This window comes from Zootoca vivipara, chromosome 7 (assembly GCF_965207765.1).
Source record: "Zootoca vivipara chromosome 7, rZooViv2.hap1.1, whole genome shotgun sequence".
NCBI lineage: Eukaryota > Metazoa > Chordata > Lepidosauria > Squamata > Lacertidae > Zootoca > Zootoca vivipara.
The window spans coordinates 6,363,673-6,384,842 of record NC_142590.1 but is presented as its reverse complement, the minus strand read 5'-3'; the positions used below and the strand labels follow the sequence as shown (position 1 = coordinate 6,384,842).

Sequence of the window (21,170 nt, the reverse complement as noted above, 5' to 3'; positions counted from 1 at the left end):
GCCACCAAGTGTACAAAACAGGGAATTGCAGCCTGTCCTAGCTGCATGTGGAGAGTGCATTCCAGCCCCATTTTTTCAAATGTATATTTGTTTCTTTCCACATAATATTTTTAGAAGCACAAAGCTTGCTAGGTGTCTAACCACCCCCGTGTGATATTCCCAGTTAAAATCCAATACTGAGTTCAAATTATTATTCTGCCGTAAAGCTCACTGGGTGTCAATTTCTCAGCTCACTTTACCTCGCAGGACCATGTCATGAAGATTAAAAAAGCAGGGGTGTGGGGACGGAGAAAGATTATGTATGCTTCCTTTTAACATCTTGGATGAAGGGCTGAATAATAAACTCACCCGTTGGCCGTTCCTGTTCTTTGGTCATTCTGTTCCTTGTCCCTATTGCGAAAGGCAGGTACAGGGAACTAGGCAGAGGGCCTTCTCGGTGGTGGCGCCTGCCCTGTGGAACGCCCTCCCAACAGATGTCAAAGAGGAAAACAACTACCAGACTTTTAGAAGACGTCTGAAAGCAGCCCTGTTCAGGGAGGCTTTTAATGTTTAATAGATTACTGTGTTTTATTTTTCTGTTGGAAGCCGCCCAGAGTGGCTGGGAAAACCCAGCCAGATGGGCGGGGTATAAATAATATATTATTATTATTATTATTATTATTATACATTGCAAGAGACGAACATAAGAAGTGTTGATGGTGGACCGCAAGAAGCATACGGCAGTCCTTGGGCCTGAAAGTCGTGTGTCCTGCCTGAACCAGTTCACAGAGTGAAAGTGAGCAGCACAGCACAAATGAAGTCTGGGAACTTGCTGTGAAAGCTCTTTGCTGTCTGTTTGCTTTAATTGTTAATTGGCTCAGGGAGTAGCCCTCCCTTCCCGTCTATCATTAAAGCCAACAAAGGTGGGACACCATCTGTGTCTCTTTCAGCAGAGGGACACAGATTGGGCTGGGCCTGGACAATACAGGCTGGCAGTTCCATCAGCAGCCCAAGACTCTAAAACTCAGTAGAGATGATTTAGTGGAAGGAGCAAAAAAATAAATAATAAAAAAAATAAATGGGTGGTTTCTACCAAGCGCAAGGAAAACACAGGAGGACCGGAGTGGGGCTTCCTCACAGATACAACTTGAGCTTAGCCCTTGTTCTGTTCTGTTGTTCCCATCAAAACGAAAGAAAACCTTTGGACACAAAATGGCAAATTCTGCAAAAGAATAAACTCAAGCTATTCAACAAAGCACACAGATTCATCTAATGTGTGCTAAATCCGATGTATATTCAGCGCCAGGTGGAACCTTCCTTGATCAGCTCTTGCTAAGAGCTCTTAGAATGATAATTTTGTCTGCTGTTCTTATTGTCAGCCTCACTGCTACTTGTTTTAGTATTTTTGTGATTTTTATGTGCTCTGATATGTGAACTTCAAAACATCACCCTTGGAGACTCTGGACTGAAAAGCAGCCTATTTTTTTAAAGTAATAATAATAATAAATATCTTCTGAATGTGCAAATTTCCTTTTCTTTCTTTAACAATTTTAGTGGATAGTGTGTGCTTCCATTCTCCGGCACTGGCCTCTGATATTAAAAAATATTTCTAAAATAAGCAAACAGGCATTATTTCCTATATATTTCCTTTTAGAAGACATCTGAAGGCAGCTCTGTTTAGGGAAGCTTTTAATGTCTGCAACACTATTGTATTTTAATATTTTGTTGGAAGCCCCCCAGAGTTATTATAGCAAGGCTCCTTCCTCCCTACCACCGTAGAAATATGGTCCCTTGTTTGACTTCATTACAGTTCCCCAGCTTTTGAGGCAGGATTAAAGCTACAGCAACCAAAGCAGTTTGGGAGAATCTTACACCTATCTCCAGCCTGAGTGATGTTGTATTTCCTCCAGCACCTACCGTGTTTCCCCAAAAATAAGACACTGTCTTATATTTATTTTCCTCAAGAAGACACACTATGGCTTATTTTCAGGGGGTGTCTTATTCCAGTGGGAAGGGCTCCGCGCACAGCATGGCGGAGGGCAGCAAGCTGTTGCCGGGAGGCGCCGCATCCATGTCTTATTTTCGGGGTATGGCTTATTGCGGAAATGCTTAGAAATCCTGCTACGGCTTATTTTATGGATATGTCTTATTTTCGGGGAAACACAGTATATTAATTCATTTAAAATGAAGCTTCCAGCTGAACAGCACATGGAGCAGCTATAGCTCAGTGGTGCAGGCATTTCATGCATTTCCAATGAAAAGGATATTGGGGAACAGGGCTGCAAGAGGCTTCTGCCTGTGATTCCAGAGAGCTGTTGCTACTGAAGAGAGAGAATGTTGTGTCAGATCAGGGGCAGACTTTGGTAATACGTCCTGAGCAAAAACAAAATTTAGTGCCTCCTCCAGTATTTCTCTCCCCTCCCTTAGCTTCAGTCCGGCGCATGCTCTCAAGTGCACTAAGTCATAGTTGTGGCAACTCAATCACCTGTCTGACCGGGGCTTTAACTGTGAGTAGGCAACCAAATAAATACAGGTATTAGTAATATTGCTATTTTGCACCCATTCAGCTCAATGCCCTGTGTGGGGAAACTGCGCCGATCTAGATCCGGCACTGGTCAGATGAACCAATGGTACAAGGCAGCTTCCTATGTTCTCCGCAGAAAGGAAAGTGGAACATACTTATGACGATTGGGCGTTTAAGACGACCCCCAACTTTTCCAGTTAAAATACAGAGTTTGGGATATACTCGCCTTATAAGAAATACAAACCGGTGTATAAGACGACCCCCCGACTTTTGAGAAGATTTTCCTGGGTTAAAAAGTAGTCTTATACGCAGGAATATACAGTAAATAAATCAAGCTGTATTTCTGCTCATTTCTGCTAGATGGCGTCTTTTGGCCATGATTTTACAATGCCATGAACAGGTGTAAGCAGCCAAACTTTGGCTTACTCTGCTTTCCTGTTCAAAATACCATGCTAGCTCTTATTTCCCCCCTGAAGGAAGAGTGGGGTGGCAATGAGGCAGAAGACAGTTCAACAAAGGGGTGAAATATGTTCCGCTATGTAAACACATTTCTTCAGAAAAGGCTGTGGAAGGGATGCAGTGTTGGGACAGAAAAAGTACTGATACCAGATCAGTCTAAAATATTTGGTAAGTCAGCTTCCATTCATAAAGGATCAGGGTTTCACAAGTGCCATTAGCAACCACCAATCTCTTCCTGATGACTTGTGAAAAAGTTCCACAGAGAACTTGGAAGTTGTGAGGGAGTCTCTTGCTTCGTAATAGGGTCTACAAGTCCCATCATCCCTGACCGCTGGTCCTGCTAGCTGATGGGAGTTGTAGTCCAACAACAGCTGGGAACCCAAGTTTGAGAAAAACTGTAGGGCCTTCCCCTTTCCTGAGTCCTCCAGCACAGGTACAGGATCTGGGTGAAGTAATCAATCAGGATCGCATCTTGTGACAAAGTAAGAGCTTCTCAGAAGCATTTAGATTCCAATGGGTAGTTCTAAGTATCTCCAAAGCATGGTGTTATTTGAGTGAATAGCCTGCCCTTCGCAGAGATTCCACAGCTAGAAGTGTCTTTCTGTTTACTTCAGGCTTTATGAGTAGCCAGGAACAGTGGAAGTCTCTCACTGCTTCTGTCAACTCCAATATCTGCATGAGATTAGGGAACTATCCCTCCCTGCTCTTTGGAAGGCTGGGATTGTACCTTGTGCTATGCTTGGGAGACATTTGGAGGTGCTGCTTTTAAGAGTCTCCTACCTTATGTAAACAAAGAGAACTACTAGAGTACTAGAGGGAAGGGAATCATGCCAAGTAATTACCGGATACTAAAGTACTAGAGGGAAGGGAATTACCAGATACTAGAGGGAAGGGAATCATGCCAAGTAATTACCGGATACTAAAGTCCAAGACACTCCCAATGCATCTACTAGTGAAAAACTCCTAAGATGGATCAAGTATTCATTTTTTTGGGGGGGGGGAGTTCAAACAAAAAACCCTAATATTTCCTAGTGACTTATTCTTAAATTCAATCTGTATAGGTAAATACAGTGAAATATCAGGGCAACTCCAACCTAGACCTTGAATATGTTCTATATAAATAACAGAAACTGGGAATCAATCCCACGTAGTTGAGTTAACTTCTTTCCATGTACTGAACAAATAGTTTAACAGAGCTGGGAGAATTCCAAGTAGCCACTAATGCACAACCCTCCATCTGTGTCCAGTGCCAACTACAAGCAGGAGCCAAAGGCCTTCTGGAGGTCACCCTCTTCTTCAGCGTTTGGGCTTGGGGAATTTCTTCATTCGTGGCTTAGGAGTGCTGGGCTGTGAAGTTGATTCAGTTTGTTCCTTAACGACGACTTCTGCAATGACAGATGCACAGCAAGAAGCACTTAAACATTTACATTGTCAAAACCTAGACAATATGAGAACTTACCGGTAGTAGCTCAGAGAAACCTCATACTCTACTCTGTGACAGGTCCAGGTTTCAGTCCAAGCATGGCCTTGACGGAATCAGGACCAAACCCAGCTGCCCCCAAAATGGTTATGAACAGCATATGCATCCACAAACCCAACTTTTACATGTTCACACTTCATAAGTATACCTGTTCTCAGTGAGAAGAACCTCATCCATAATGGGAATATTCCAACAGAGCATTACGTGCTCTGCCCCACTTATTTCAATGATCTAATACACACTGATCTCTGACATGTGCACAGTACTTTGACTGTTCAGAGAAATTAACAATCCTGATATGGCCAGTATCACGCTGCAGATGAGCAGCTTAGGCAGATAAAAGCTTGCTCGGACCACCAAGTGGGTGGCACAGCTCAACAAGAGCTGCAACACATGACTTCCCTATGCCTGTTTTGAGCCATTTCGCAATTATGCAGCAGCAGCAGCATACTCAATTATACCACCCAAATGTATGCTTGAGACGTAAGTGCAGCCAATCCTGGTTCTCTGACACATTTGTACCTTGAACGCACGTGAGCCTGCAAACCAGTTTATCACATTCACATTTTATGCTTTCAAATGTATGCCTAAACGTGTGGTGCATGAAATTGCCCTTAAAGTTCCAGAGCATTTTTAGACTCTACAATTCCACCTTTAGCCATACCTGCTTTGAGTTTTGTTTCTTTTTCTTCAGAGTCCTTCAGCTTTGGTTGCTCACCCTCCATGTTCTGGATTTTTGCCAGAGCTTCTTCTAAGTCCTCATGAAGGACTTCAGATTTTTCCTCAGCTTGCTGTGCTCGCTTTTCAGCCTCTCTGAAAGAGCAGGTGCCAGAAAGAACTCATAGCCCGGAGCAGGCAAGAAACCAATTAAACTAATCTGATTTATTCTAGCTGGTTGCTTCCTACTGTGAAAAATACATGTTCTCTTGCTTCTTCACTCTCCTAACAGCCAATATTACTGCAACCTATGTAAGAATCCGGACGCGGGTGGCACTGTGGGTTAAACCACAGAGCCTCGGGCTTGCTGATCAGAAGGTCGGCGGTTCGAATCCCCATGACGGGGTGAGCTCCCATTGCGCAGTCCCAGCTCCTGCCAACCTAGCAGTTCAAAAGCACGTCAAAGTGCAAGTAGAAGGTAAACGGGAAGGTAAACGGCAGGAAGGTAAACAGCGTTTCCGTGCGCTGCTCTGGTTCGCCAGAAGCAGCTTTGTCATACTGGCCACATGACCTGGAAGCTGTACACCGACCGGCTCTCTCAGCCAATAACGCGAGATGAGCGCCGCAACCCCAGAGTCGGTCACGACTGGACCTAATGGTCAGGGGTCCCTTTACCTTTACCTGTATAAGAATCCACACCTGATTAGTACATTTCAAGTCTCTAAAACCTACAGGAGAATCTATTCCTAGCACTTCAAAACCACATGAGAACTCACATATCACTATTTATGGTTTAAAATGGAATGTGTTGAGGCTGAATAGACACCTGCAATCACATAGGCCACCTGTTCCAAGATACCCTATAGTCTCTAGTCTGCACAAGAATGCACACATCCATCCATCTCTTCCTGATGGTTCTGTACTCACAAGAGTCGCTCTTCCAGAATTTCCAGTGACGCCAGCAACTCAAATTCCTTCTTTGAGGCCGTTGTGGTCCACTGGCTGGTATGCAACTCCCTCTGGAATAAGAAGAGTGAATAACTTATAGGAAATGAAAGGAAATAAATCAACAGGCTACTTTCTGTCTCAGAGCTGGCATACTGAAGTCCCTGGCTCAAATCTTGCCTCAGCTATGAGCACACACTGGGTAGCTTTAGACAAGTGATGCTCACTCATCCCCTACGTCTTCAGAATGGGGATAAAAATAATTCTGGCCTACCTTACAGGGTCATTGCACTGTTTTATTTACAGAGGCACAAAATTGGAAGCTGCCATTACTCTGCCTCTGAGAAGAAAGGGTTTATACAGGACACGATTGCCTGAGAAGATCTCTTGTAAAAACCCCATAACAGTGTCCGTGCACCACTGCCATTCTTTTCAATGGGGCCAGTGCAGGAGAACTTCCCAGATCTGTTTCCTGCTGCAATAGTGCGTTGTAGTGGCCATAGGTTTGGACTATGTCCATAAGCTTTAATTAGCTTGTGTTTAAGTAAGCAAAGTTACCGGTCCAGTCGCGCTTCCGGACGTAAAGCTTCCTTTTCTGCAGAGCTTTATTTGAGCAAATGGCAAAGAGTAAGGTGAGTCAGCTAGAGTCATGAATCAGGAGCTCTGGAGCACGTTGCAAACTCAAAATGCTTTATTTACAAAAAAATATAGCCTGGAGATAAGGCAGGCATCCTTCATCTCTTGCCAAGTAAAACTTAAACAAAACTGTGCCTCAGTGCACAAGCTTGAGGCATGACTCCTACAAACAGCAACCAAGACTAAGAGAAAACGCTACTAAGAGAGAGAGAGCACATGCAAGGAACTGACTATTTATACAGGCTGTCGAACATTCCCGGATGTTTAATGATGCTCAGCTGCTCAGTGTTTAGAGCGATTAGTATAACTTAACCCTTTAATACCAACAGACTAGAACCTGGGAGTCCAGAGTTCAAATCCCTGCTCGGCCATGAAGCTCACTGGGTGACTGTGGGCCAGTCACTGCCTCTCAGCCTAACCTGCCTCATAGGGTTTTCGTGGGGATTAAATGAGGAGGGGGAGAACCATCTATGCCACCTTGAGCTCCTTGGAGAAAAATGGTGGGATACACTGGTCTACTACCATTAGTATCGCAAGATTGTCATGAGAGCGCTTGGTCTAAAATCGTCAACCAAAAGCTCTACTTTTCTGGTTTATCATCACAACAGTTATTAACATTTGGCTTCAGTAAAACAAATAATTTAATTAGACAGCGCCTATATGACACTGAGCGACATAATAATCTGGCCAAAATAAGGAAATTTAGTCCATGGTTGTGATTATTTTCCACCTAGTCACTTTGGCACCCTATTTGCAAAATGTAACCATTCCAAAATACAGATGCGCTTTCACTTTCGCAAGATTGAATATGCTGCCTTTGGCTGTACTCGAGGGTCGATTTAAAAAAATTCCACTGGAAAAGCGGTTGTGTCCATGTGGAGGTGGCAGTATTGAGTCAGTGGCTCATGTGCTTCTGGCTTGCAATCTTTATATAGATTTGAGGAGTGAGGCTATGTCAGGTCACTCAACCATTCCTACTGTGTCCTTTCTTTTAGCAGATCAAGATGATCAGGTGATGGCAAAAACTGCAGGGTTTTTAGTGGGGACAATTAGAATAAGATCTATTAGATTACTGATGTAAACCCCCAAAATGTATTTTCTATAGTTAGAAAGTTATTACCTCTATCTTCAGTACATTCAGGACTAATTTAGCCAGCTAGCCCTGGTGACTATCTAATGTTTATTGGATGGATTTCCCCCAAATTGATTTTTGAACTTTGGATTTTATTGTTATGCTTTTATACTGTATTTTATGCTGCTTTGTTGTATTACAATTAAGTGTTTTAAATTTGTTGCTAGCTGCCCTGAGCCCGGGTTTCTGAACCGGGAAGGGCGGGGTATAAATATTATTATTATTATTATTATTATTATTATTATTACTACTACTACTACTATTTGATTTGTTTTTATTGCTATGGCTAGTGGCTGATGCAAATAAAGATTCTTCTGCTACAAGGTGGGATATAAATAACTAACACTGAGAACCTGTCCTCTAAAGCAGCTGCCACACCTTGTTACGAATAGACACACCTCTCCAGAGAAGAGCTATCTATTTATACATACATACATACATACATACATACATACATACATACATACATACATACCCGTGACACTGTGATTTCTTTCACCTGCATGGTTTTGACATACACATTAGAATCATCACCAATGTATCTGACTGGGTAAGTGACCGCAAGGCTTTCAGCCTGCTCACCAGTGCTGGTGCTGGGCACAGGCGGCTGTTCCTGCAAGGACAAACAGAAGGAGCAAGGGAAAATGGAAGGACCACACAAGGTAATGTTTGTTTCCGCATCATCAAGGAAACTTATCACCAAAGAGACTTGTATGGAAGGATCATGATGATTGCCAGTCCCCTGTTTTCCTGGGGGTACTCAACAGTACGCAGTACAGGCGCCTTTTTAATGGATATGTTAAAAGTGTGGCACTCAACTGTAACAACTTCATGGTGAGTACCGGCACCATTTTTTCTAGGAAAAAAGTTCTGATCAATACAATCTTCAATTACGAGCGCTCCAGTTGGAGAACAGCCTTTACCAAAGGTGTCGTGGGCTTTGAAGAAACTCGATCTCAGGACGCAAGGGAGAAATGTGCTAAGAGGAAGGCACGCTTGGCAAATCCACACCGTGATCAACTCCCGCCTGGAAACCAATGTCCCCACTGTGGAAGGACATGTGGATCCAGAATTGGCCTCCACAGTCACTTACGGACCCATTGTTAAAACCGTGTTTATGGAAGACAATCTTACTCGGCTACGAGTGATCACCAAAGAAGAAGAAGAAGGCTACGCTGTCAATTGTGGTTCAGGAGCTCCTGGAGTCAGTGTTCACAGACCACACATGAATTCTGGGGCTGATTCTCTGCTGCTGGAGAATCAGAAGTGTACACACTCTTGGCTTAGCCGCTTTCCATGTTTAAACATGCTCAACCACCCTTAAAAAGAGAATCCTCAGCACTTCATCAAACTACAATTCCCAGGATGCTTTGTGAGAAAGCTAAGACAGATAAAGTGGTATACAACTTTGTAGCATAAAGTTTGACTCAAGCAGACACTTTATGGCCAACAGCTGGAGAAAGGGGGTGCCTCTCCTTTGCGAGGCTTGCTTCCTGCCTATGTTCTGCACCAGAAAAAAACAGAATCCAGAATCTGTAGCAGGGAATCCTCAGTCCAGTGACCAGTATTTACTGGTATCTAATTCCAATTCCTCAGATTTTTCAAAGCATTTGCAATTTTTCAGGAAGTGATCAAAGAGGGAGGTTTTGGATGTATGCTCAGAACAGCAAGAAATTTAAGTCACAGAAGGGGAAAATGCAAAGCATTAAATGGGCAGTTCATACATATCCAGCAATGTGATGCAGCCAACAAATACCCCATTGCTCCTGATAATATGTAAAGGAAGCTATCGTGCGGGACATATTTGTAAGAAAAACAGCCACGTTGACAGCCCCACCCGCGCAATCTGCTTCCTTCACACTACCAACCCAGTGGCCCAGCAGTGCTGCCACTCCTTATACCATTAACCACTTCCGTGTGGCCTACTCTGGAAGTAGCTTCTCTATATTATGACTTTTTCAGGTAGCATCCACAATATGTCTCCAATCTCTTCTCCGTGGGCATGAGGGACAGAAATATATTTCCTCTGTTTGTAAACTGCAGGCTTCCATTTTCGTGATGTCAAAACTTCCACCAGATAGCAATAAACACACAGTCATGAGCCCCAGCTAAAAAGAAAGAAGCCCCGAAAGAAGAGGGACAGCTTTGTACATTTCTAATGGAGACGCTCACCTCTGCTTCTAACACTTGCTTCGGTTCTGTTGCTTCCTGATCTTCTAGAACATCCCCAATTTCTTCGTCTTTTTTCTCTTCCTCTGTGGTGGTGGGGGAGCTTTCCACGCTCTGCTCCGGACGGGGAGGCAGCTGTCGTTTCAGCTGAAGCACCTGCAAAAAGGTTGCTAGTGGAATTCTCCTGCCCTGCGCCAGAAGAGAGGTGGAGGGCAGGGGAGCAGAGGGAGACAAAATCCCCACCACCACCAGTCACATCAAAGGTTAATTTCTGCCAGTACCTCTAACCCAAACAGGCTGACCAGTTCTTCTTGGCTGATTAAAGTGGTGGGAGTGGTCTTCATCCCAGACAGGAGGAGGTTGCAGGTTTCAATCCAATCCAAGCACTCTGTCTGGGAAAAGAGAGAGCGAAAGAAGCAATAAATCACCAAAAGGGAAATAAAAGCAATTAATTGCCCTGTGGTGCTCTTCCAGAGGGCTCAAACAGAGTTGCTTATGTTGAATGCTTAAAAGGTAAAGGTAAAGGGCCCCCTGATCATCAGGTCCAGTCGTGTCCGACTCTGGGGTTGTGGCGCTCATCTCGCTCTATAGGCCGAGGGAGCCAGCGTTTGTCCGCAGAAGCCAGCATGACAAAGCTGCTTCTGGCGAACCAGAACAGCGCACGGAAACGCCGTTTACCTTCCCGCCAGAGTGGTCCCTATGTATCTACTTGCACTTTGATGTGCTTTCGAACTGCTAGGTTGGCAGGAGCTGGGACCGAGCAACAGGAGCTCACCCCGTCACAGGGATTCGAACCGCCAACCTTCTGATCAGCAAGCCCTAGGCTCAGTGGTTTAACCCACAGCACCACCTGGGTCCCTCTATGTTGAATGCTTAGAGGAATGCTAATGCTTAGAGGAATCGTTTCCAAACTTCTGAAGTTGTACAATGTTCTGCTTAGCATATGGCTCCGTGTGAGAACCCCAACCGACTGATGATTTCATGCGCTCCAGTACCTCCCCCTCCCTAACATTTCTGCTTCCAGCCCAAATGGGCAGTAGGTGGAGCTGGACTTCGTAGGTGGTCAAGGATTTTTGAGAGGTCCACCATTGATCCCAGCCATTATCTTCCCTGCAAATGCATACTGTGACCTGTCATTCACACCTGTACTTGGACCCTTCGTTGTCATCGATAGGTCCATGCATTTGCTGCCTAGGAAGTAACAGCCTTTGGCTTGGAAAACCCTTGCCCTAATTGCAGGCGTGCTGTGGTTGCTTGTGTTTGTGTAACACCCACCAATGAAAAACACTATTTATTTTTTACATTCTCAAAAGTTCTGTTGTCACAAATGGAGATTAAGAGGGCCGGCTAATAAAGGCCCGCTAAAACCTGAAGTCCCATCAGGCCAATGCCCTGCCCCTATCACTATAATAATAATAATAATAATAATAATAATAATAATAATAATAATAATTTATTATTTATACCCCGCCCATCTGGCCAGGTTCCCCCAGCCACTCTGGGCGGCTTCCAACAAAACATTAAAATACAGAACATTGAAAGCTTCCCTAAACAGGGCTGCCTTGAGATGCTAACCCTGTACACATGCAACATCTCCTCCAGACAGCCCCAGCGTTCCAAAATCCCAATATCTCACCCAGGAATTCAGTCTTTGTGCATTCTGACATGAACTGCACTGATCCACATCTATCAGACTGATTTGATTACTAGAACCTATTTATTTGTTATATTTGTTTCCTGCCTTTCCACCAAATGACGCTGGCTTTCTCACAATTGAGTTCAATGTGACTTATCTCTGAGTAGACATAGTTAGGAGTCTAGCCTGTGCTCTTAAGACTCATTCCAACTTCCGTTTTGTTTGGAACCAGCTATTTCCCATATCATAGGGCTTATGAATTTGCTGCCCTGAACTCCTTTGGGAGGAAGGGCAGGATATAAATTCAATAAATAAATAATCCCATCTAAAACCCACTTGCCTGAAAGTAAGCCTCATTGAACTCAATAGGACTTACTTCTGATAAGACAGGGTTAGGGCTGCTCTGTTAGGCTTCTAATGCCAATGTGGGCACACTTCCTCCCCCTTCAATTCCCAGCATGCAGTAGCAGCAGCAGACTGTAAAAACACACCATTTTGCGCAAAAAAAAAAGTTTGCACACTGCAGAAAACATGACTGGCACTCAGCAGAGGAGCCTGAAAAGGTGTAGTAAATTTCAAAAGCAGGGATTAAAAGGCTTGGAGAAACTCCAGGTTATAGAAACTGTTTCATTAAAAAAAACAGTAGGTGCCTTGGGGAAGTAAAGTTGCAACTGCCTCACAGGAACACAGAGTCAAAACCCAACCTTATGGATGAGATTTACAGGGTAACCTGATGCATGTTTATGCAAAAGCAAATTCCACTGGGTTCAAAGGAGCTTCCAGGGGAGGAACGTAATCAGGTTTCAGTAATGTTATTACATAACGTTCACAGCTTTGAAAAAACAACAACAGTGGTGTGTGTCAATGCTGCTTTCATTCACACGAAGTGAATCTGGTCCTGAAAATGAGAGAAGATGTGAAGAGCAGCAATTTTTGCACCTGTTTCTGTTTCCATCAGAATCCTCCAACATCCCTAGTGAACCTACGCAAAAGCGACACGGGCCAAAGATAGACACGATTATCCCAACCCTACCTGAACCTTTCCAAACAACCCAGCCTCAGCCTACCTTCCCACTCAGCCTGAAGCGGCCCAAACCCTACTGCAGGGGTCCCCAAACTACGCCCCCCGGGCCGGATGCGGCCCAATCGGCCTTCCAATCCGGCCCGCGGCAACCCCCGCCGCCTGCTGCCGCCGCCCGCTCTCACGGCGCGCGGCGCAGCGACGATCTAAAAAATCGGCAAAAAATCGCCGAAAATCCTTTGTGCGCATGCGTATGGGCCTCTCCCGACCCGGAAGAGGTCATTTCTGGTGCACTTCCGGGTCGGGGGTGGCCCATACGCATGCGCACAAGCGATTTTCGGCTATTTTTTCCCGCCCGTGTGCGTGTGCGCATGCGCATGGGCGCGCACTCCCCCGCCCTCCAGCCCGCTGCGCGCGCACTCCCCTGCCCTCCGGCCCGCCGCACGGTAAGTCTGGGGACCCCTGCCCTACTGCATGCCTTCAAACAGCCCACACTTCACTTTTCCAATCTATTTCACAAAGTGGTTCACAGAAATGTGAGACTCGTATCCTCCCTTGCTGACGGCCACCATAATTGACACTACCACAAATTTTCAGCCTTTTCTTCTTCTTCCTGCCTAGGGAGGAACATGAAATATTGGGGGGTACCTTCCATGTGCCGTCACGATTTCTGTGATACTTCTGGGCTCAACTGCAGACTTTTTCTCCTCCTCTCCAACTAGGTACCCCCTTAATAGCACCAGCCCAGGCTGGATCTTGGAACTTCCTGAACAAGGATCACCACAGCGTGGATTGGCAGTGTTAACAGAGTTCAAATTTCACATTGCGCAAGAAAAACCACAACTGAAAATTGGCTGGGCTTTATAAAGTACGCACAGCATTGCCCATGGGGAACTGCGAGCAAGCCATCTTTAAAGGTAGGCAAGAGGTACACAATGTACCAAGATGTACGGAAGTTTTGACTGCGGCTTGTTAGCCACAAATGTAGAACCCTCTGACTTTTGTGTGGCTGGAATGTTGCCTACTCTGCAAAAGTTAAGAGTCACAAGAATCCCACTCGCCGACTTTTGCCTGCGGCCTCATCCACCCCTGGCATGTGGCCCCTGGAAAGCTGCCCAGAAGAGAATGTGAAAAATGTTTCCCATTGCTTACATGCAGACATGGGGACCACAGAACTATGCTTGCAAGGACACAGGCCCAGAAGCAGCACCTGGCACAGTGGGGGAATGAGCTCAAGAAGGCCCATCAAAGCAGCTGACCCTCTCCTTTCTTTTTGCTTAGGGCAGGCATCCCCAAACTGCGGCCCTCCAGATGTTTTGGCCTACAACTCCCATGATCCCTAGCTAACAGGACCAGTGGTCAGGGATGATGGGGATTGTAGTCCAAAACATCTGGAGGGCCGAAGTTTGGGGATGCCTGGCTTAGGGTTTCCTTTTTGGTCCAGTGCTCAGCAAAGAAGTGACTGGCTGAAGCTGCCGAGAGAGACACTGACATCTTTACTACCCCAGAATGCCTCGGGGTCCTGATGTCATGCCCAGGGGTATTCTGGGACAATAAAAATGGTGGCGGCTGTAGCCATCACTGAGTGCCATCCGACATCCCCATCTGACCTAGAAAGCTCACCAGAGGGTGCGAATGAGGGACAGCCTTAAGCCCCACACTGAGAAGTGCCCAGTTAAGCAGCTGAAGACATCTCCATTGCTCCAGAAAGCCTTTGTGCACTGTGCTGAGGCTTGAAGGCATTCCTCCACCACCACCACCTATTCCCTAATCATCAGAGACCATCTCAGGGTTTGAAATATTGTGAAGGTTTTAGAACAAGTAAAGGTAAAGGAACCCCTGACCGTTAAGACCACTCGCGGATGACTCTGGGGTTGCGGCACTCATCCAGCTTTACTGGCCAAGGGAGCCGGCGTTTTTCTGGGTCATGTGGCCAGCATGACTAAGCCGCTTCTGGCGAAACCAAAGCAGCACATGGAAACGCTGTTTACCATCCCACCGGAGCAGTACCTATTTATCTACTTGGACTTTGACGTGCTTTCGAACTGCTAGGTTGGCAGGAGCTGGGACCGAGCAACGGGAGTTCACCCCGTCGCAGGGATTCGAACCGCCGACCTTCCGACCGGCAAGCCCTAGGCTCTGTGGTTTAGAGTGCCCCAAATCGAGGAACTATTTCACTTATTCAATGACCAACTTCAAAACCAAAAACAGTAGGGTGGATTTGGACAGTTATGCAAAAAAGGCAAGAAACCACATTTGGTCTTGCTTACCTTGATCCTCTCTAACTGTTGCAATTCATGTTCTGCATCTGGTTGAAGAGTCACCATCTTCTTGCGTGTTATCGTTGCAACCATCTCCTTGCAACAGCTGAGGAAATACATGATGTCACTATACCCACAGCAATATGTTACATCAAAGCAATGCCACTTTAATATGAGAAAGCCAGTTTCGTCATGTTCCTTCTGTCATGAGGACCATTTTCATTTGAAGTTTACAAATGAGAAAAGTGGGGCAGTTAACTGTACACGAGGGAGGGAAACTACTCTTTGAAAGCCAGGAATTACTTGTTTCAAATCTTATCTCAGTGAATTCTCCAGGAAGCCTTGAAAAATGTCAACCCATTATCTCAGCCTCCATGCCCATTCTGCCTTCTGAAATATGAGAATGATAATACTAATCCTAACTAATAGCATTGATCAGGATTACTGAGAGAATCTATGCATTGAGCACTCTGAAGGGCACAGTGTCATTCTTATTGACATCATTATATGCTCAATATAATCATTAGCAATAATAATCATTTCATCTAGGACACAAAATCTTTCATTTTCTGAGCAAGCTTTTCTGAGGAGCATTACTCTAGCAGCAAATCAGACCTGAAGACATGCCAGAAACAAGTTTACCTGCTTCCCACTCTGCTGACTCATATCTAGAGAGATGAGATGCTGTCAGTTTGCTGCCTGCTCCTGGTTTTGGCTTCGTTGCCTGGATTTCTGGGAGAGTCCCCAGAAGGCTTGCTTAATAACCCAGATGAATTTTAATATTCATAGAGTGTTTTCAGTGTGTGTGAAATGCTTCACGTACATTATCTTATGGCAATCCTTACAGCAACTAGATTTGTCAATCTTATTGTGTCTAATCTTGCAAGGGAGGGCTGAGCTTGCCTAATGATACCCAGTTCATCACAATTGTGAGAGTCAAAACATCTCCTAGGCAACACCAGCATCGTGGAACAGGTGTGGCTGAGGCACTACAACAAAGGTAAAGGTAAAGGGCCCCCTGACCATTAGGTCCAGTCGTGACCGACTCTGGGGTTGTGGTGTTGATCTCGCGTTATTGGCCAAGGGAGCCGGCGTACAGCTTCCAGGTCATGTGGCCAGCATGACAAAGCCACTTCTGGCGAACCAGAGCAGCACATGGAAACGGTGTTTACCTTCCCACTGTAGTGGTACCTATTTATCTACTTGCACTTTGACGTGCTTTCGAACTAAAACAAACCGGGCCACAAAAACCTCCTTCAGTACTTGGTCGTGTCATGATCTACATCTAACACCACATAATAATAAAAATGTGCGTTCGTTCTCCGGCAGCCTTGTGAGCTAGCTGAGACAGAGGTATCACTAGGTGTGCCCTATCATGGTGCTCTCTGTACAATACCTGACTATGTAGCAGGAGAATGTGCTCAGCTTTGAAGCCAGGCCTGTGGCTTCTCTTTCCATCTTGAAAACGTTCAGCAGCTTCCTTTCCGCCTGCCTTGCCACTTCTGCATCAGTCAAAGGGAGGGTATCACGAGAGATGTGGTCTGGAGCCATGTGGATGAGCAGGTTGACCATCCACTTGGTCAGAGCATTGTGGAAGTCGGTCAGCTGTAGGAAGTTTAGAGCAAGGTGGATTCAAGCTATACTACAAAGTCACAGCATTAACACTAGGGCTGAAATCCTAGGACTGCTTACACAGGAACAAGTCCCAGGGACTTACTTCTTTTCTCTCTACACCTGTACAAGACAGACATCATATAGGAAGAAGAATGGGAGACCTTTTCAGATCCAAGACCTATCGTTATCCTTAGCCTGCAACAAGACCCACTTTTTATGTTTTTTTTTTTAGCTTTGCTACATCTCTCCAATTCTGCATCAGCTGCAAATTGACCATTTCAACTGCTCTCAATGCAGACACGCAGCAGAACTGCTGGCCTTCAAAAAAGGCTGCCTTTTCTCTCTCTGCCTGACTTACTTCTTTCGGATTGGCTGCTTTTAATCAAGACACACGCTCGGGAAAGTGACACACGCAGAAACACAAGGAGGGCCTCCTCTGAGCGCAGATAATTATTACCTTACACATAAAAAGGCTTACATTTAGAGTGTTTTAAGAGTGAAGTTTGCCTTCCATTTTAGTTTGAAACAAGTGCTGTTAGAAGTTGGAGAAACACCGGGACACCTACTTCATGGCTGAGCTGATCATTTTCTTTCTCGGAACCACTAGTGGTTGTCAGGATCCACTGCTGAATCTTATTGAACACATCCTCAGGTACCAACCTTAAAGGAAACAATTCAGTCATCATCCTCATCAACAACAACAACAACAACAACAACAACCACTAGATCAGGACCAGGCGCTACCTTAGACTCTTCACTTCCAAAATCATTATTAAAATGGGGTCAAAGAACCCACAAATTCTGAGCTGAGAATAAAATTCCACACACTGGTCAAGCTGAAAGTATAATTTCAAAGGGCCAATTTCAAAGGTTGCAACACTGATCTGGCCAGGGCTGCTGAACTCTCTTCCTCGTGACTGTCTTCTCAGAATCACATCTTCCAGTTTTTTTGCATTCATGGGAGAAAAGACATGGAGCTCTTCTATCTTTTCTCTCAAGGTAAGAAAACTAGAGATGAGCCAAGATTACAGGGGAAATCATTTTAGGCAATGGGAATACTTGTCTTCACCAGTTGCCATCTGTCTGACTTCCATGGTTCAATCTTATGGGGATTGATGATTTTTTTTTCTGCTGGACCCCAGCAAGCCTTGTTGCTCTCTCCCGTACAAGCCAAGACATGGACAAAGGACTTTTAAAATTGCTGTGCCTCCCTGTTTATTTGTCCCATTGACTGCTCTTGAGAGCCCTTGACATATGCAACAGAATGAGGTGGGAATAAGGTTGCGGAGAGCTGAGCGATGGAGTGGGGCATTTCCATCTGAGCCTAGTAGAAATTTGACACTGCATAAAAACGAATCCTCTTGCAAATAGAAAGCAAAGGTGTCAGGAACAGAGGTTCTTGCATGTGTCCACCAGACTTGTGACACAGCCAAAGCAGGAGGGTGTGTTGGGGCAGAGCTGTGGCAGGCAGGGGCGTAGCCAGGATGAAAATCAGGGGGGCAAGGGGCGGGGCCAAGGGGCAGGGGGAGGGGCCACAGCGGGGCAAGGAAAGCTCCCTTCTCCCTTGCCAGCTTTCCCTCCACCCACCCCGGCGATCGCGGAGGGGGAGGAGGGGATCGGAGCAGCCCGATTTCGGGCTGCTCCGACCCCCTCCTCCCCCTCCTCGAACGGCAGGGGCGAGGGGACGCCAGGATCAGCCTGAAATCGGGCTGCTCCGACTCCCTCCTCCCCATCCACGATCGGCAGGGGCAAGGGGGCGCCAGGATCAGCCCGAAATCGGGCTGCTCCGACTCCCTCCTCCCCGTCCGCGATCGGCAGGGGCGAGGGGGCGCCAGGATCAGCCCGAAATCGGGCTGCTCCAATCCCCTCCTCCCCAAATGCGATCGCCGGGGCGGGTGGAGGAAAAGCCCCAGAGCCGCGCAAAGCGGTTGCCTAGCTTTCCCTCCACCTGCCCCACAGCCAGCCGGCTAGAAGGGATGTCTCCCTTCTCCCTTGCTGGCTGTGGGGCGGGCGGAGGGAAAGCGAGCCAAACGCTTTGCGCGGCTCTGGGGCTTTCCCTCCACCCGCCCCACAGCCAGCCAGCGAGAAGGGAGACGGCACCGGGCGGCCAGCGGGGCAGGCTGGCCAGCGGCCCTGCTTCTAGGGGGGGCAATTGCCCCTCCTGCCCCCCCTGCCTACGCCCATGGTGGCAGGGTAGGGCAGAACGGCAGTGAGGGCAGGGCTGTTCAGCTGGACCAAATCCCCTCCAGGTAAGGTGTAGCGACGGCATCAGGAGGGGGGCTCCACACGGCTGACCCATACTGATCCATTACTGACCCAAAGGGCTCTTTAGTCCAAGCCTCAGTGTGACCAGCAGCAAAGGCCCCTTCAGATTACCAGCAGAGCTGCAAGGAAGGGGAGCGCTCCGTCTATCCCTCTCTCGCTGTTCATGCCGGAGGGAGGGGTTAAAGAGCCCCTGCCAGCTTTTTTATTGGGGCAGGAAGAGGTCAGTGGGTGAAGCCAATATTGCTGCACTTTAAACTCTTGCTGAATTCAAAATTCTGTTAAAATTATTAGTTAACAGTTATTCAAATGTGTCTCCACCCATCTAATCTCAATTGATGACTCAGAATTGAAGGGCTCTGCCATCTGAAAGTTTCTATCAAAAGATTGTTATCTGCCCAGAAACAAGTGCTCTACAGAAGCAAAGAAAACAGCTTCGAAAATCATCTTATCTTACAAGTTATGAAATGCTCTAAGCCTTCGGTCCTCTACAGTGTCACCGGTACCAATGGAGACCAAGAGATCGTCTATCTGGGTTATCCATTCAGAAACTGTCTGGAAAAACTTTATCCACTCCGTTTCATGAATAGAACCCTTTTGCTTGTTGGCAAGCAGCTTGAAGGTCCAGTCTTCCAAGCTGTTGATCAAGGACGTTAAAATTCTAGCAGATCCTGGAGAAAACATAAAAAATGTAAAATAACAAGAAATGATGTAGGAAGGCAATTCGAGTTAAACATAAACCTAAAGGGTGGAAACACCATGCTAAGGCAATGGTTTCATCGGTGCAAAGCAAGCGTTTCTGCTTGCCCGACAGAATGATGTTGTTATACAAATCTACGGTGCAACGACAACTGGAGTACTGTTTACAGTTCTGGTTGGCTCATCTTAAAAATGAAAAGGATCAGAAAAAGATGGGCAAAATGATCAAAGGGATAGAATGACTGCCCTACAAAGAAAGGCTGCAGCCTTTGGAACCTTTTAGTTTAGAGCAGGCACCCCCAAACTTGGCCATCCAGATGTTTTGGGACTACAACTCCCATCATCCCTAGCTAACAAGACCAGTGGTCAGGGATGATGGGAACTGTAGTCCCAAAACATCTGGAGAGCCGAGTTTGGGGGTACCTGGTTTAGAGAAAAGCCGAGTGAGAGGCAACATGATAGAAGTTCATAAAATTATGCGTGGCATTGAGAAAATGGAGAGAGGAAGTTTTTTTCTCCCTCGCTCGTAACATTAGAACTTGTGGCCATTCAATGAAACTGAACGTTGGAAGATTTGGGACAGGCAAAAGAAATGACTTATTCACACAGTGCACAGTCAAACTATGGAACTTGCACCCCCAGGAGGCAGTGATGGAGGGCTATCAGTGGCTACCGGCCATGACGACTATGCTCTACCTCCAAGCTAGAGGCAGCAATGTTTCCAAATACCAGTTGCTGGGAACCACAGAATGGGAAGAGATGCCCTTGTGCTCATGTTCTGCTTGTTTCCCATGGGCATCTGGTTGGCCACTGCGAGAGCAGGATGCTGTACTAGGTGGGCCACTGGCCTGATCCAGCGGGATCTTCTTGTGTTCCTATGGCTGCACTGCTAATGAATCGTATCAGGAAAAGGTTCTTAATTTCTTTTCCAGAGGTGCTTAAGAAAATCTTTTTGGGAAAACCCAGCTGTTTCTCACCATTCTCTCCACAAATCCTTATACGGTACTGCTCACAGAGAATATGAGACTGCTTGTTGATTCTCTCCAGCATTTTCAACTCAAGAGGCATCCTTCCCTTGAGAGTCTTGTGACGCCCATGCACAGCAAGTCCCAGATCCACCCATTGCTTCTGTAGGTCAGTGGCCACTGTGAGGGGCTCTTGTCTCAGTAGGAGTACGTCCCCATCAAACTGCGCCAACTCCTCATTCAACATCTAACAGGAGAAGGAACAAATGCCATAATTTCCTGAAACCTTTCTGAAGGACTGTATGCTTCAGTTCGAGTCCAAGCAACAAGGTGAGTTCCCATTGCTCTGTCCCTGCTCCTGCCAACCTAGCAGTTTGAAAGCACACCAGTGCAAGTAGATAAATAGGTACCGCTGCGGCAGGAAGCTAAATGGCATTTCCGTGCACTCTGACACTTGTCACAGTGTCCCGTTGCGCCAGAAGCAATTTAGTCATGTTGGCCGCATGACCCGGGAAACCTAACGATTTTAGGACCAAACGAGATGTGGAATTGTGGGCACTGGAAGGGTACCACTATTTGTTTATTTATAACTTACAGAAAGTCAACCCTTGCTCCTTCTGGAGGCTCCAAATTTGATTGAAGTAATGAGTGATGTGGGGATACTCGACCTTTTCCCCATGAGCAATTTGCCTGGTAAGACTTGCTCTGCCCTCCCCTATGCTGCTTTTCTC

The 21,170-nt window shown here is 46.2% G+C and overlaps 1 protein-coding gene across 4 annotated transcripts in view; it reads right to left on the bottom strand.

Moving 5' to 3' along the window:
* Positions 1 to 2,820: 2,820 nt before the first annotated feature.
* AXDND1 (axonemal dynein light chain domain containing 1) overlaps positions 2,821 to 21,170 on the bottom strand; it is a 40,008-nt gene continuing 21,658 nt past the window's right edge. For all 4 annotated transcript variants that reach the window (XM_035123956.3, XM_035123955.3, XM_088673694.1 and 1 more), the window contains 11 exons: positions 20,452 to 20,686; positions 19,233 to 19,446; positions 17,080 to 17,173; positions 16,296 to 16,504; positions 14,909 to 15,005; positions 10,263 to 10,373; positions 9,985 to 10,137; positions 8,288 to 8,425; positions 6,027 to 6,118; positions 5,107 to 5,255; positions 2,821 to 4,347 (listed from right to left, as the gene is read on the bottom strand). In XM_035123956.3, the coding sequence (XP_034979847.2) occupies positions 4,259 to 4,347; positions 5,107 to 5,255; positions 6,027 to 6,118; positions 8,288 to 8,425; positions 9,985 to 10,137; positions 10,263 to 10,373; positions 14,909 to 15,005; positions 16,296 to 16,504; positions 17,080 to 17,173; positions 19,233 to 19,446; positions 20,452 to 20,686 (1,581 nt within the window). In that variant the 3' untranslated portion in view covers positions 2,821 to 4,258. The remainder of the gene's footprint in view (positions 4,348 to 5,106; positions 5,256 to 6,026; positions 6,119 to 8,287; positions 8,426 to 9,984; positions 10,138 to 10,262; positions 10,374 to 14,908; positions 15,006 to 16,295; positions 16,505 to 17,079; positions 17,174 to 19,232; positions 19,447 to 20,451; positions 20,687 to 21,170) is intronic.